We start from the raw sequence: 15,232 nt of genomic DNA, 5'->3' as shown, positions 1-15,232 counted from the left end.
TCTGGAGCTCTTGTGGTTAACACTTGATGGGGATGCTCAGAACACAGAGGCTTGCTGCAGGCTCGAGGGTTCTTTGGCTGCAGAAAGCGGGGTGCGTAGAGCAGGGCGTTTAGGAAGGCTTTTGGTTTCTTCTTTACACCTTGAACTTGATGTTCTTCAAAACCCAGGTGGAGTCAGTGTTCACATTTCCAGGGCCATGTGCAGTGGCAGTGTCTCAGCTGTGCAGGAAGCACAGCAGAGCAGGTGTTGAGTGAGGCGTGGAACTCCATCGTGTGCCAAAGGCCCACAGGGCTGTTGATGCCGTCGTGGAGCAGAGTTACCTCCAGCTTTGAACCACTGCCTCTTTTTGCCTGAAAGCCACACTTTTTAACTCATTTCTCATTCATCTCTCTCCCCAGGTTTGCAATAAAATCATCTTTCTGATGAGCTTTGTGGGTAACTGTGGAACCTTCACCAGAGGCTACAAGGCGATGATCATGGATGTGGAGTTTCTCTATCACCTGCTGTACCTCCTGATCTGTGCTCTGGGACTCTTTGTACATGAATTCTTCTACAGTCTGTTGGTAGGTGTTCACCTGGCCCTCAGGGTTTGCAAAGTCCCATCTAGAGGATCTCTGGGTAGGTCAGGCACCAGTTGCTTTCATTTTTCCTCCTGGGAAGCTGTGGTACAGGCACTCAAGAACCTCACCCTGGAGATACTCCTTTGGAGAGTTACAGAATGGCTCAGGCCAGACAGGGACACCTCTCAACTAAATTTTCATGCTCAAGGTCTCATCCAACCTGGCTTTGGACACCTCCAGGCAGGAGGCATTCACAGCCTCCCTGGGCAGCCTGTTCCAGAGTCTTACCATCCTCCTACTGCAGAACTTCTTCCTCAGCACCAGTCTGACCCTGCTTTGCCTCAGCTTCAAACCATTCCCCCTTGGCCTGTCTCTAGACACCCTCCTGAAAAGTCCCTCTGCAGCCTTCCTGGAGGATCCCTTCAGGTATTGGAAGACAGCTCTGAGGGGAGCTGGTAAAGCACCTGGAGAACAGGGCTGGTGAGGAGCAGCTGGGGGAACTGGGGGTGTTTAGGCTGGAGAGAAGAGGAAGCTGAGGGGAGACCTTCTGGCTCCTGAAAGAGTGAAAAGGCAGAAGAAAGCCTTGCATTGCACAAGGGGAGATTTAGGTTGGACATCAGGAGCAATCTCATCCCTGAAGGGGCTGTCTAGCCCTGGAACAGGCTGCCCAGGGCAGTGGTGGAGTCTCCATCCCTGGAGGGCTTTCAAAGCCCTGGAGACACGGTGCTGAGGGCCATGGTTTAGCAGCAGGCTCGGTAGTGTCTGTTAATGGTTGGACTTTGATGGTCTTGAAGGTCTTTGCCAGTCTAAACAATTCCAAGACTCTATGCCAGCATGTACCATGGCAGCAGGGGTGCTGGTAGCAGGCATGGGAGACAGCCTTTGCTCTGCTCACTGTTCTCCAGCTCTTTGACCTGGTGTACCGAGAGGAGACCTTGCTGAACGTCATCAAGAGCGTCACTCGCAACGGCCGCTCCATCATCCTCACCGCCGTCCTTGCCCTCATCTTGGTCTACCTGTTCTCCATCGTGGGCTACCTCTTCTTCAAAGATGACTTTATCCTGGAAGTAGACAAGCTCCCTAATGAGACATTATTGCCAGGTTGGTACCAGCCACTCAGTTGGTGGTGAAGAGCAGAAGGGAAGTCCCCCCCCAGGGTGTGCTGAGTGTCCTCCGCCTTTTGCAGGCCACGGTGATTGCCTCACCAGTGGCACAGCTTCCTTCTGACCTGGGACAGTGTTCACATGGCAAACAAACCCACCTGACTGGGGCAGAGAGTCCAGTCTGCTGCAGCAGCCAGGGGGATGGGGAGGAGGAACCCCTGGAGATGGCACTTGGGCTCTTCTGCACACAGCTGAGATCTCTGCCCTCGCTGTGTGCTAAGATTTGCCAGCTCTGCTGCACCTCCTCCCTCCCCCCCTGCAGTCACAAGCAGGCTTTAGGTAGGGCATGGTAGAGAAGGCTCTGCCCTGGGAGAGTTCAGTTCTGCCAGATCTTCAGTGCCTGGAGGGGATTTTAATGGTGGGGCTTAGTGTCAACATAACAGACATGAGTCCTGCATCTCAAAGAGACTGATCCTAAAGGAGGGGCATCAGGAAGGGGCTGCTGTGCAAGTGGAGGTTTCTCTCTCTGTCAGCTTTGCTCATAGCTGTATAGACTCTGCTAACCTCCCTCAGATAATTGCTGCAGCAGACTTCTCTGTGCTGACCTTAGGCTGCTTCTTGTAGGTTAAAAACTGGAGGGTTTTGCCCCCTGCAGCATCAGGCTGCTCGTTTAGTAGGTGGGAAGCACTGAAATGAAATGAGTGATAAGAGAGGTTTGGGTTTGGTTTTATTCTGTGACACCTGAGCTGCTCAGCCAAGGATTATTGGACATTCCCACTCTTCTTTCTAATTTGCTGCCAACCCTGTGAGAGACCCAAAGCTCCCTGGCCCTTTGCTTCATGTTTCCATGCAGCTGGAGAATGCTGAAGACACTTTATTAGGAGGCAGCAGGTTGGCTTTGGGACTTGAAAGCCAACTTTAAGGGCATCTCTAAAATTGGCTCTGCACTATCTCCCAGGTGATTACTTGGGAACAGCCTCCATGGCTCCCTCAACTTTGGGGCTGATGCAAAATGAAGGCATGACTTGGGTCTTTAATCCATGGCAAAGCAGAGGGCCTGCCAGGCTGGGTGAGGGGCAAAGCAGAGGGCCTGCCAGGCTGGGTGAGGGGCAAAGCAGAGGGCTGGCCAGGCTGAATTTAAAATCATTCTATAAATCAAATATTGTGCCCTTAAGCTCCAGAACAAGATCCTGTTGTGGGCCTGCCTGTTAACTGCAGAGGGATTTGAGGGGGGTGCCTTAATATCTGGAAGTCATCTTGCAGAATGTTGACTTGTTGTTCATCCTGTTGTGGTTTCAGATCGCTCAGAAGCAGGTGAGACCATGACTGGAGAGTTTCTCTACTCAGATGTTTGTAAAGCAGGCAGCAGTGAAAACTGTTCCTCCATCATCCCTTCAGACCGTGAGTAGAGCTGCTGAGGGACTGTGGCCAAAGGCCTGCAGGGGCAGGACCAGGGGCAATGGTTTGAAATGAGAGCAGAGCATTGATTGAGATTGGATGTGAGGAACAAGTTCTGCACCAGGAGGCTGCTGCAACACTGCAGCAGGCTGCCCAGGGAGGGGGTTGAGGCTTCATCCCCGGAGATAGTCAAGGCCAGGCTGGACAGAGCTCTGAGCAAGCTTCTCTAGTGGAGGATGTCCCTGCTGACTGCAGTGGGGTTGGACTGGATGAGCTTTGGAGGCTCCTTCTAACCCAGACCAATCTGAGACTCTCTGAATTCAGAGCTCCCACCCTGAATTGTCAACATTCTTCTAATTCAGCACCTTAATAACAAAATAACTTACCTTAAAATCCTGAGTAATAAACTTGGGAGCACAGCTGCCATGAGGCAATCTAACAGGAAAGAGGATTCATGCAGGCCAGGAGCATCAAGACCATTTGACCACGGAGTGATTGGAGACACTTAGAACTTGGCCAGCTCTTTAGCTTTCCACCTTGTCACTCAGAGAAGGAAGTGCTGCTGTTTACCTCCTTGCAGAGTTTATTGTTTTAAGCCTATGAAGTATGATCTCACAGGATAATGTCCTGAGAAATACAGAATGGGCTGGCTTGGAAGGGACCTCAGAGCTCATCCAGCTCCAACCCCCTGCCATGGGCAGGGACACCTCCCACCAGCCCAGCTTGCTCAAAGCCACATCCAGCCTGGCCTTGAACCCCTCCAGAGAAGGGACATCCACAGCCTCCTTGGGCAACCTGTTCCAGTGTCTCCCTCCCCTCACTCTGAAGAATTTCTTCCTCATTTCCAGTCTCAGTCTCCTCTCTTCCATCTTTAAAAGATGTTGTGCTCCATGGCTTTGTCAGCATCACTCTGTCCAGTTACCCAAGGAAGCTGTTTTCAATACCAAGGCAGGAAGTATTGCAAGGATGAAGTAGACAAGGGTAGGTTTGGGGGAGTTTTGAGATGAAGAACAGTGCATGCAGGACACTGTGGCATCACCAGCAGCCTCAGATTGGCCACTGAAATATTTCAGTTGTATTCTCAGGTAAATGTGATTTGCTTCTCAGAGATTTATGATGCTGGCTGTGAGAGCCAGACAGAACAGCATTATTTCTGCTAGAAGTGGAGCTCTTACATGCTCAGATGTTTCAAAGGTCAGTAATGGCCACCAGCCCCTGTGTGCAAGAGGAGAGGGCTCTCTTTTGCTCAGGTGTCCCCTTTGATAAGCTAAGGTTCAGTGCTGACAGAGGAGGAGCTGCCTTGTTCAGCTGCAGCAGCCTGCTGCTTTCCCTTCACACACTGCCTGCAGGAAGGGAAACTCCACAGATCTTTTTATAGCCCAAAATCCCAGCAGGGTGAGGCTGGAAGGCACCTCTGGAGCTCACCCAGTCCAACCCCCCCTGCTAAAACAGGGCACCCACAGCAGCTTGCCCAGCAGCACAAGGACCAGGGAGGGTTGGAAGCTCTTCACACCAGGAGACTCCACAGCCTCTCTGGGCAGCCTGCTCCAGGCCTCCAGCACCCTCACAGCAAACAACTTTCTCCTCCTCTTCACATGGAACCTCCTGGGTTCCAGTCTGTGCCCCTTGCCCCTTGTGCTGTCCCTGGGCACCACTGAGCAGAGCCTGGCCCCAGCCTCTTGCCCCCCACAGCTCCTTCAGCTCTTGCTGAGCATTGCTCAGCTGCCCTCTGGGGCTGCTCTTCTGCAGGCTCTCAGCCCCAGGGCTCTCAGCCTCTGCTGTTCCCAGAGCTGCTCCAGGCCCCTCAGCATCTTTGTAGCCTCCCCTGGACTCTCTCCATGAGTTCCCTGTCTGTCTTGAGCTGGGGAGCCCAGACCTGGCTGCTGGCAGATGAAGAGAGGGTCAGAAGAAGTGTGGTGGTACTTTTGCAGAAGGCTGTTTCCCTCAGCAGTGATATTTTAGCCATTTGAGGAACACAAGTGGAAGTTGCCATTTTGAGTGCAGCCCAAAGGCTGTGCAATCTGTTAGGCACCAAGGGAGAGTGTCAGAGGCAACACTTTGTCCTCTGAGCTGTCAAAAAGCTAGGATTCTGTATAAACAGGCATCTGGTGAGCTGAGCTGTGCATGCTAACAGGAATGGAAAGAGTTTCAACCAAGTCCCAGGCAGCAGCTCAAGCACAAAAGAAAAGTCTGTTGGTGGGGAATGAAGGGCAGAAACCTGCTGCCATGGTTGGCTCTTTGCAGGAGCTCAGGAGGTTTGTACAGCTCTGGCTGGAAATCCTGCAAGGTTTCCAGCACAAGAAGGACCTGGAACTCTTGGAGTGGGTTCAGAGGAGGTCATGAAGATAATCAAAGGGCTGGAGAACCTCCCTTGTGGGGACAGGCTGTGAGGGGCTATTCAACTTGGAGAAGAGAAGGCTCCAGGGAGACCTTGGAGCAGCCTTCCAGCACCTGAAGGGGCTCCAGGAGATCTGGGGCGGGACTCTGGACAAGGGCTGGGAGTGCCATGATGAGGGACAGTGGCTTTGAGCTGGGAGAGGGGAGATGGAGACTGGAGAGGAGGAAGAAATTCTTGAGAGTGAAAGTGGGGAGACACTGGCACAGGTTGCCCAGGGAGGCTGTGGATGTCCCCTGCCTTGGAGGTATTGAAGGCCAGGCTGGATGAGGCCTTGAGCAGCCTGGGCTGTGGGAGGTGTCCCTGCACATGGCAGGGGCTTGGAGCTGGACGGTCTCGAAGGTCCCTTCCAACCCAGCCCGTTCTGTGCATTGCAAAGGGGGGGCAGAAAACCTAAGGAGGAAAGAATGGAGAGAATGAGTAGAGCTGGTGTGCCTGCCTTGGGGAACGTGTCTTTGCTTGCTGTGTTCACAGAAGTGCCTGCTGAGGAGCTGGAGGAAGAGAACAAAGAGCATACGTGCGAGACGCTGCTGATGTGCATTGTTACCGTACTGAGTCACGGGCTGCGCAGTGGGGGTGGAGTAGGTGATGTGCTCAGGAAACCATCCAAGGAGGTAAATCAGCACTGGATGGGGGTGGGAGAGCGAGCACCAGGGAGGGCTGGGTGGGGGCTGGCTGTGCTGGGGGAAAGCTGTGCGTGTGCTGCCTTGGGACAGATGCAGCGTCCGGAGCCTTCGTGCCATGTGGTTCCAGCTCTGAGGCAGCAGATTTCACAGCAAGCACTTCCAGCAGGCTTCTACCCAGCCTTCTTCAGGGCTTTTTTTTTAAGCTTGAGGGGTGTCCAGAATGCAGCCCAAAGGAACAGCCAACAGTCTGTGCTTTGGCACTTCAGCATCTGAAGAAACAAGAGAAGCACAAGCTAGGGAAAGAGCACCGGGAGGAAGCAGCTGGGAGCTGACGCTGTGCTCGTGGCAGGAGTTTGTGGGGAGCATCCCTGGGGAAAGGTGGAATGTGTAAGACAAGGAGAGGACAGGGACCAGGATGGGGGTTGGAGCTGGGAGTGTGGGGAGGAAGGATGTTGTTTGGGGCAATCACTAATAAGGGAGGACCAGTCAAAGCAGCAGGAACATATCAGTACACTCAAAGGTGCCTGTGGAGCTGCTTCTGTGCCCATTTGAATCTCCTCTCTCTGGTTCTTCCCCACAAGCACAGCAGGGGCCAAAGGGCCAGCCTTGGTCAGAGTGGATGTCTTCTGGGTGATCTGCAGCTCCAAGGTGTTTGCTGGTGGCTTAGCCTATTTCCAGCTGAGAGAGGGTCAACAGTTGCATCGTTCTGAAGAGAAGTTGGGCACCCAACGGGCAGAATGATTCTGGAAAGGGGGGAGGGGAGGGGTTAGGTCTTGGGGTATTCAGACCTGCAATAAACATGAAGTGGAGACAGAGAAGCCAGCTGAAGTGTCTACATGGTTGCTAGCATGAATGTCATGAATCCCATCACACTGCAGGACAAGACTTCATGGTCAACACTGGTACTGTAGTGGTGTAGAAGATTAAGGATATCATTGGGGTGCAGGGATGAGGGGGAGAACAAACTTCAGTGGGAGAGGAGAGAGGCCAGACTGGGACACTGCTAGCAGAGCATCCTAGTAGCTGACTAAGGAGGTTTCTCTTTCAGTGACCTTGCATTTCACTTTCACTTAGGGTATGGAGTGAAAAATGATAGAAGAGCCTCAGAAGTGGAGACTGAAAGGAGGGGTTGGGGGGCAGCAGTGTGAGAGAGGCTTGGGAAGGGGTAAAAGTGCCCCTCTTGGGGTCGTTGATGACTGGAATCTGTGCCTTGCAGGAACCTCTCTTTGCTGCTAGAGTCATCTATGACCTGTTGTTCTTCTTCATGGTCATCATCATTGTCCTCAACTTGATCTTTGGTGTGATCATCGACACTTTTGCTGACCTCAGGAGCGAAAAACAGAAGAAAGAGGAAATCTTGAAAACCACTTGCTTCATTTGTGGTAAGTGCAGAAAGGCACTGAAGGGACAGGGGACTCAAACTCAGAGGGAAGAGGAGTCTGGAATCCCTGCCTGTTCCTGCCTGGCTGGGGGATGCCAGCTCACTTACACCGCTTTCCCCTCAACTCTTCAGCTTGTTCCTCCTGTGCTTCAAAGAATATTTTCCTATTGGAGTAAGAGGGATCTTTAGAAGCACACTTCCCCCTCCCCCCCCCCAAGGATACAGAGCACTGAGCAGCACCTGTGGGAGGGTTTTTGGTTTGGTTGGGGTTTTTTTTTCCCCTCCTCAGTAGCTTGGGGATTGAAGCTGCTGAGCCTTTGAGCCCAGCGTGGTGCAACGCCGTGGTCACGCCGAGGTTGCATAACTCCCAGACTGACAGAAGTAACCTTTGGAAGTTAGCAGCAAAGCAAATGTTGCTTTTTGGTATCATTTGGCCTAAAAATAGGAGATGTGTTATGAAATCCAACAAGCTGATTGCAGGGGAGGTAGCTACCTTATTTTTATTAACCCCATGTTCTCTGTTAGGCACAACAGATGTGAGCAGGGCTTGCGATGCCTTCTTTGCACGGGGTTGGAGCCTCTCCCACCTCTTCATTTCAGTAGGATAATGAAGTGCAGAAACAAGTTGAATTCTCAAAACTCATCTTTCCTGGTGGTAAATGCCCCATCTTCTCCTGCAGGCTTGGAAAGAGATAAGTTTGATAACAAGACAGTCACCTTTGAGGAGCACATTAAGGAGGAGCACAACATGTGGCACTACTTGTGCTTTATTGTCTTAGTGAAAGTAAAAGACTCAACAGAGTACACAGGACCAGAGAGCTACGTGGCAGAGATGATCAAGGTGAGTTTGGAGTTTGGTTTATTCTTGCCTTTTTCCCTCCCTCTGGATTAGGGCACTCTGTTGGAACGTTTGGGAAGCAACACTCTGATTTACTTTGTGAGCAGAAACTTGGGTTCCAGCTCCAATGACAGCCTCAACCCAATGTCTGTCCTCCAGGAGCACCCTCTAAAGATAATATATTTAAGATGTGCTTGGCAGGATGACTTGATGAAGGGCTTGATGTTGATGGCAGCACGTGGCAGGGTGCTGCAAGTGGATGGTGGAGGCAGGGACACTGGTGGGAGCCAGCATGTGCTGTCACATGGCTGTCTGCATCTGCATAACCACAGCTTCTCAGCCCCTGAAGCACTCCTCTGTGTGTGCACAAGCAGGTGGCAGTGAGTGGTGACAGCCAGGGAGTCTCCTTGTTTGAGGAGGGGAGACTGAGACTGGAGATGAGGAAGAAATTCTTGACAGTGAGAGTGGGGAGACACTGGCACAGGCTGCCCAGGGAAGCTGTGGATGTGCCCTCCCTGGAAGTGTTGAAGGCCAGGCTGGATGAGGCCTTGAGCAGCCTGGGCTGGTGGGAGGTGTCCCTGCCCATGGCAGGGGGCTGGAGCTGGATGAGCTTCGAGGTCCCTTCCCACCCAACCCATTCTGTGAATCTAAACTGGGTGGGGGACAAAAAGAAAAGAAAAAGCCACTTGGTTTGGAAAGCTGATGGTGAGGGGAGAAGGTTTTCCAGCTGGTGGAAGAGTCTGAAGTGTAACAAACAGCTCCCAGCCTGCCCCAGGAGAAATCCCAGCGTGGTGGGGGTCGGAAGGGACCTCTGGAGATCATCAAGTCCAACCCCCCTGCCAAGGCAGCTCCACTTAAAGAACCTGCCTTGAACTGACTCCTAGGATTTGTTGTCATATGATTTTGAGCTTATTCCTGTTAAAAAAAAACAACACACAACCCAAAGCAACCCCATATAATTAATATCTAGTCAATTGTGAGGCCTCTTAATGAGAGAATTAATGTAATGAGCCTCTGCCAAGCTGTAGGTTCAGAGCTGCTGGAATTAGATCCTAAAGCCCAATTACTAATTTGTGTGTCTGTCTTGCTGGCTGGCTGGCAAGAGCTGGTCCTGATTTCTAACACTTCAATTAGTGATGCCTTTATTTGCCTCCAGATGAACAAACAGCAGAACCCTTTTCTTGTTTAGCTTTCGAGTGCAGGGGAGAGGAGGTCAGGGGGGTGGGGGGGGGGAGCACAACCTGCCTTGAAGTGGTCAATTTGTGGTGGCCCAGGTCACTGTGTAAATCCCACCAAGAGCTCTTGGAGGTTAAACATGTTACTTTGGGGTCACTACAGTGGATGTCCTGGCTGTGGGTTTCTGCCTCTGTAATGAGGGCTTAAAGAAATCTTGTGAGCAGTCACCTGACGGAGGATTAGCCCAGGGAGATAACGAAGTACATCGCTGCTGCTGCTTTCTGGTCTGCCTGATTACATTGCTGCCTTTCTTCAGCCCACCACAGCCAGCATCCCTTCAGGGGGGCAAAGCACTGGACTCTTGAAAATGTTTCTGCTTGCTAAGGTTGAACTTCCCCCCCCTCCCCCTTTTTATTTTGTGTGTGTGTGTTGCCTTAGAAGCAGCTTTCAAAAGGCAAAGGTTCAGCCGGTGAACAAATGCTGGCTGCAGGTTGGCAGTTGGAACTAGATCACCAAAAAGTGAAGATGTGTGCAATAAAACACACAAACTGGAGAGCTTCCCTCAGAGTTCCCATTCACAGGGGTGTCAGCAGTGACTAATTACCCTGGTGGTGAATGGGGCTGTGGATAAACGATGCGCAGAGCGAGTGCCTCGCGCAGATGCGGTGTCTGTGTGACTCCAGGTAGAGGTTGGGAGGGTGGCTCCTAGTCAGGGCTGTTTTGCATTTCATGAGGCAGCTCTCAATGGAGAGCTAGCAGCAGGGGCTCTCTGCAGCGCTGCTGGAAGCATGGGGGGAGCACAGGAGCTGTGCAATGGGAAGGGAATTTGGCTTGCACAGCAGTGGTCTGCCAGGGCCTGACAGCGCAGTGCCCAGCGCTGTCTTGCAGCCTGCTTGCTCCTTGGCACCACGCTGGCAAAGTTGCCTCTGAAAAGCAGAAGCAGGTTCTTTCCATGGCCATTTTAGCATTAAAAACACCCTAAAACACCTGAGCAGGAATGTGCTTCTCCACCAGGCCTGTTTTAAATGCTTTAATGGTGGTCTCAGTGGATGGCTGGGCTTGGTGATCTCAGAGGCCTTTTCCAACCTCAGCAATTCCATGAAATACTTCTGTAAGAGTCAAGAATCCTTTTTTGGGCCTGAGGTGGATCTAGGAGAGACCTGGAGCGTGGTTCATCTTTCACTCAAGCCTTATCTCTTCATCCCATGAATCTAGAAGGACAGGGGTCAATGGCTCTAGAGCTGGAGGCTGAGCCTTTGGAGGTGGCTCTAGAGCTGGAGGCTGAGCCTTTGGAGGTGGCTCTAGAGCTGGAGGCTGAGCTGTTACAGGTGATGGTTTGCATTTGTACAGAAGGTGAATGGGAACCTGGGGTTCCTTAATACCTGCAGCTTCCAGAGTCTCAAAACCAGCTATGGTTTGAGTTGGAAAGGGACCTCTGGAGATCACCCAGTCCAAGCCCCCTGCTCCAGCAGGGCACCCACTGCAGCTTGCCCAGGAGCACAATGGCTAGGGGTGGGTTGGAAGCTCTGCAGACAAGGAGGCTCCACAACCTCTCTGGGCAGCCTGAACAGTTGTGTTTCCTTCCCTCATGTCATGGCTGGGTGTAGGAGGGAGTCCCTCCCCACGTGTTCAGACTGAAGGTGGCACTCTAAGCTCTTTGATGACCATGTTGGGGCACGTCTCTCCCATGGGCTGTTAGGTGGTACCACTGCTCAGCTGCAGTCTATACCCAGACACCCCCCACCAGGATGCCAGAACACATCTCACACCAACCTCACCTTGGCTCTGCCTCCCAACAGAGTCTCTCTACAAAGCCTTGTGCCAACAGCGAAAAAGACAACAGCCAAACACCAAGCCAAAAGTAAATAACAAATTGCCTTTGCCATTTAGTGTTTGTGGGTTGTTCCAACCCCAGGGGGGTTGGGGGAGGAAGGGGGAGAAAGAAAAGACCCAACCCAACCCCAAGAAACCAAAATATGAATTTAGGGCACTAAAATATTCCCCATCAGCTTGAGCTGCATCCCGTGCTGCTTGTGCAGAGCTTTCAAGATATTTTAAGCACTGTGGTATCAAAAGGATCCTGGACAATCTCACTGATGCAAGTTAGTGAATATTCAGGAGCTTGAAGAGTGATCTGGAATTTTGATGTTTGCTTCTCTAAAAATACTGTGGCTAGAAAGGCAATTTTGAGGCTAAGCTGCTCCACTGGAGGTGGCAGAGCTGGGAAGCTTCTGCCTGTGGAGCTCATCTTGGAGCCCGCAGGAAATCTGAGCCAGCGTAGGGAGAAATGTTTGCCTTGGGAAAGATCAGTGCTGAAGAGGAGTTCTGGGGTGAATTTTGGGTTTCTTCCTGGCCAGGAGCTCAGGAAGGTAAACCCTGGCGTGCAGAACAGCCAGTAGTGAAAGCTGGGAGCAGAGCTGAAGCTTGGGATGTTGAACTCTCTAAGCCTGATCCAAATAACAACTAAAAAGCCAGGGATCTGGCAGCATAAAAATGGATTACCCTGTACTGATGGAACCTGCCCTTCATGAGGTAGTTCAGGCCCCAGCCCTGGAGATACTCAAGGTGAGGCTGGAGAAGGCTCTGAGCAACCTGCTCTAGTGGAGGATTGCCCTGCTGAGTGCAGGGGGCTTGGACTGGATGAGCTTTGGAGGTCCCTTCCAACCCACACCATTCTGTGATAGTTGTCTGAGTCTGTTGGTGCCTGTGGGCTCAGGCTGGCTTGGTTTAGGTTCTCCTGAGTGTGCAGAGCTTGGTGTATGGGGATGGTGCCTGTGGGCTCAGGCTGGCTTGGTTCAGGCTCTCCTGAGTGTGCAGAGCTTGGTGTGTGGGGATGGTGCCTGTGGGCTCAGGCTGGCTTGGTTCAGGCTCTCCTGAGTGTGCAGAGCTTGGTGTGTGGGGATGGTGCCTGTGGGCTCAGGCTGGCTTGGTTCAGGCTCTCCTGAGTGTGCAGAGCTTGGTGTGTGGGGATGGTGCCTGTGGGCTCAGGCTGGCTTGGTTTAGGCTCTCCTGAGTGTGCAGAGCTTGGTGTGTGGGGATGGTGCCTGTGGGCTCAGGCTGGCTTGATTTAGGCTCTCCTGAGTGTGCAGAGCTTGGTGTGTGAGGATGCTGCCTGTGGGCTCAGGCTGGTTTGGTTCAGGCTTTCCTGAGTGTGCAGAGCTTGGTGTGTGGGGATGGTGCCTGTGGGCTCAGGCTGGCTTGGTTCAGGCTCTCCTGAGTGTGCAGAGCTTGGTGTGTGGGGATGGTGCCTGTGGGCTGAGGCTGGCTTGGTTCAGGCTCTCCTGAGTGTGCAGAGCTTGGTGTGTGGGGATGGTGCCTGTGGGCTCAGGCTGGTTTGGTTCAGGCTCTCCTGAGTGTGCAGAGCTTGGTGTGTGAGGATGCTGCCTGTGGGCTCAGGCTGGTTTGGTTCAGGCTCTCCTGTGTTTGCAGAGCTTGGTGTGTGGGGATGGTGCCTGTGGGCTCAGGCTGGTTTGGTTCAGGCTCTCCTGAGTGTGCAGAGCTTGGTGTGTGAGGATGCTGCCTGTGGGCTCAGGCTGGTTTGGTTCAGGCTCTCCTGTGTTTGCAGAGCTTGGTGTGTGGGGATGGTGCCTGTGGGCTCAGGCTGGCTTGGTTCAGGCTCTCCTGAGTGTGCAGAGCTTGGTGTGTGGGGATGGTGCCTGTGGGCTCAGGCTGGCTTGGTTCAGGCTCTCCTGAGTGTGCAGAGCTTGGTGTGTGAGGATGCTGCCTGTGGGCTCAGGCTGGCTTGGTTCAGGCTCTCCTGAGTGTGCAGAGCTTGGTGTGTGGGGATGGTGCCTGTGGGCTCAGGCTGGTTTGGTTCAGGCTCTCCTGAGTGTGCAGAGCTTGGTGTGTGGGGATGCTGCCTGTGGGCTCAGGCTGGCTTGGTTCAGGCTCTCCTGAGTGTGCAGAGCTTGGTGTGTGGGGATGGTGCCTGTGGGCTCAGGCTGGTTTGGTTCAGGCTCTCCTGTGTTTGCAGAGCTTGGTGTGTTGGGAATTCAGGGCTGCAGTGGTCTTGTAGCTACAAATGCAGACTTTCAAGAAGTGACCTGCAGTTCATCCCCAGCTTTTCCTCCCCTAAGCAGGGATAATGTTCACCCTACCCCAGTGGCACCCCCTACCCCAGTGGCACCCCCTACCCCAGCAAGCACAAACCTGGGGTATCTTCAGAGTCTTTGCTGGGAATTGCTAGAGCAAGGCCAGGAGGGGGGCATGGGCTTGCTGGTTGTGTTTGATGTAGAAGCTGAGCTTGGGTACACACCCCAGGAGCTGCTCTGGTGACTCATCCTCTCTCCTGAGGTCCTCACCAGCCCAGCTGAGGTTGATAGCCTCCTGGATTTCAAGGGAGGCAAACAGAAGCTTGGCATGCAGCAGCTGCTCACCTTTGAGATGCATTCTGGAGCCACCTCCTAATATCTGTTTAATAGCGCAGACAGCTCTGCAGCATGTGGGAAACCATCTAGTGGTAAGAGATGGCCTTTAATTGGTGGTGTTTATGAAGCCCTCCTGATGACCTAACTTCTGCTCAGCTGCCTGAATCACTGCAGATGTGCACTTCAGATAGGGAGGCTTCCAGATGGATCAGTGCCTCTGGAGCAGCGTTTGTGTGGAGAGCATGCTAATGGTGCTGCAGAGCTGGTAACCCAGTGCCCCCTGTGATTCCCAGGAACAAAGGCAGCACGGTTCAGCTGCTTGCTTGGCTGTGCAGTCACCAGGGGAGATCAGGTGATGTCTGAATAATCCCAACCGTGTGGGAGGAGGGGGGGAACTCACTTATCGTGCTGGCCAGACACTGACATCCACACCCAGATGACTAATGTGAACTCGCTGCAACTCCCTGCAGATTAATTCATTGCAGTGTCTTATCTCCCCATCCTGCCCTGAGAATTTCTCCTGCAGCTTTTCTGCCTTTGCCTGCAGTTCCTGCAGCAGCCCCACGGCTGCCACTGTCACCCCGGAGCCCTGGCAAAGGCCTGCTCCTCCTCCAGCTGTTTGCAGGCGTGGAGCACGGAGGAGTCGTTGCTCTGAGGCTTGGATGGGTGGAAAAGCGCAGGGGGTTGGGGTCTGTGGGCATCCAGGAGCTGTCACACCTGCAGCTGCAGTGTGCTGCCCCTGGCGTGGGCAAATGTGTGCATGCCCTCCCGTGGGGACCTGCATTTGCACCTCCACCTTGGGCTTGGGTCAGTGTGGGCAGGAGCTGCCTGGCTGAGGGACACAAAGGTGCACGTGAAAAATGACCACAGTTGGGGTGGGAAAGACCTCTGGGGTCATCAAGTCCAGCCATTAACCAGCCAGGGCCGAGTGTGGTGCTAAACCACATCCCTCAGCACCCCACCTAGGCTGCTCTCAGATCCCTCCAGAGGGGTGAGCACCTTGTCCTGTGCAGTTTGCAGAGGGCTTTGAGCTGGAGCTGCACCAAGCAGGACAGGTGTCGTTAACCTTGGTTACAAAAGGCAGGCAGAGCTGGGAGGCATTGCCCAAGCTCCCCTGTCCAGATGGAGAGCACTGAGTCCTGGACCTTCAGCTGGATTGTGTCACTGTTTGGAGAGGAACCATTTGCAGAGAGGACTGAAGCTGCAGATAGCCTTAAAGGAATCAGGAGTGGAAAGCAGCTTTCCTTTTGTGCCCTCAGGAGCCTCCCCATACAAAACTGGACAGAATCATTTTGGTTGGAAAAGACCTTTAGGGACCTTGGGGTGGACAGCAAGTTCTCCATGGGACAGCAAAGTGGCTTTGAGGCCAAGAGGGTCAATGGCAGCCT

General features: G+C 53.1%; 1 protein-coding gene across 1 annotated transcript in view; it reads left to right on the top strand.

Annotated features, from left to right (window-relative positions):
* The window catches only part of ITPR1 (inositol 1,4,5-trisphosphate receptor type 1), a 185,935-nt gene that overhangs the window by 155,579 nt on the left and 15,124 nt on the right, over nucleotides 1–15,232 (top strand). The window contains 6 exon segments of the mRNA XM_054179973.1: nucleotides 399–563; nucleotides 1,466–1,661; nucleotides 2,963–3,064; nucleotides 5,931–6,070; nucleotides 7,299–7,464; nucleotides 8,144–8,304. Of these exon segments, the coding sequence (XP_054035948.1) occupies nucleotides 399–563; nucleotides 1,466–1,661; nucleotides 2,963–3,064; nucleotides 5,931–6,070; nucleotides 7,299–7,464; nucleotides 8,144–8,304 (930 nt within the window).

This window comes from Dryobates pubescens, chromosome 1 (genome assembly GCF_014839835.1).
Source record: "Dryobates pubescens isolate bDryPub1 chromosome 1, bDryPub1.pri, whole genome shotgun sequence".
Lineage (NCBI taxonomy): Eukaryota > Metazoa > Chordata > Aves > Piciformes > Picidae > Dryobates > Dryobates pubescens.
The sequence above is the reverse complement of the archived record's forward strand: the minus strand, read 5'-3'. Positions and strand labels throughout refer to the sequence as shown.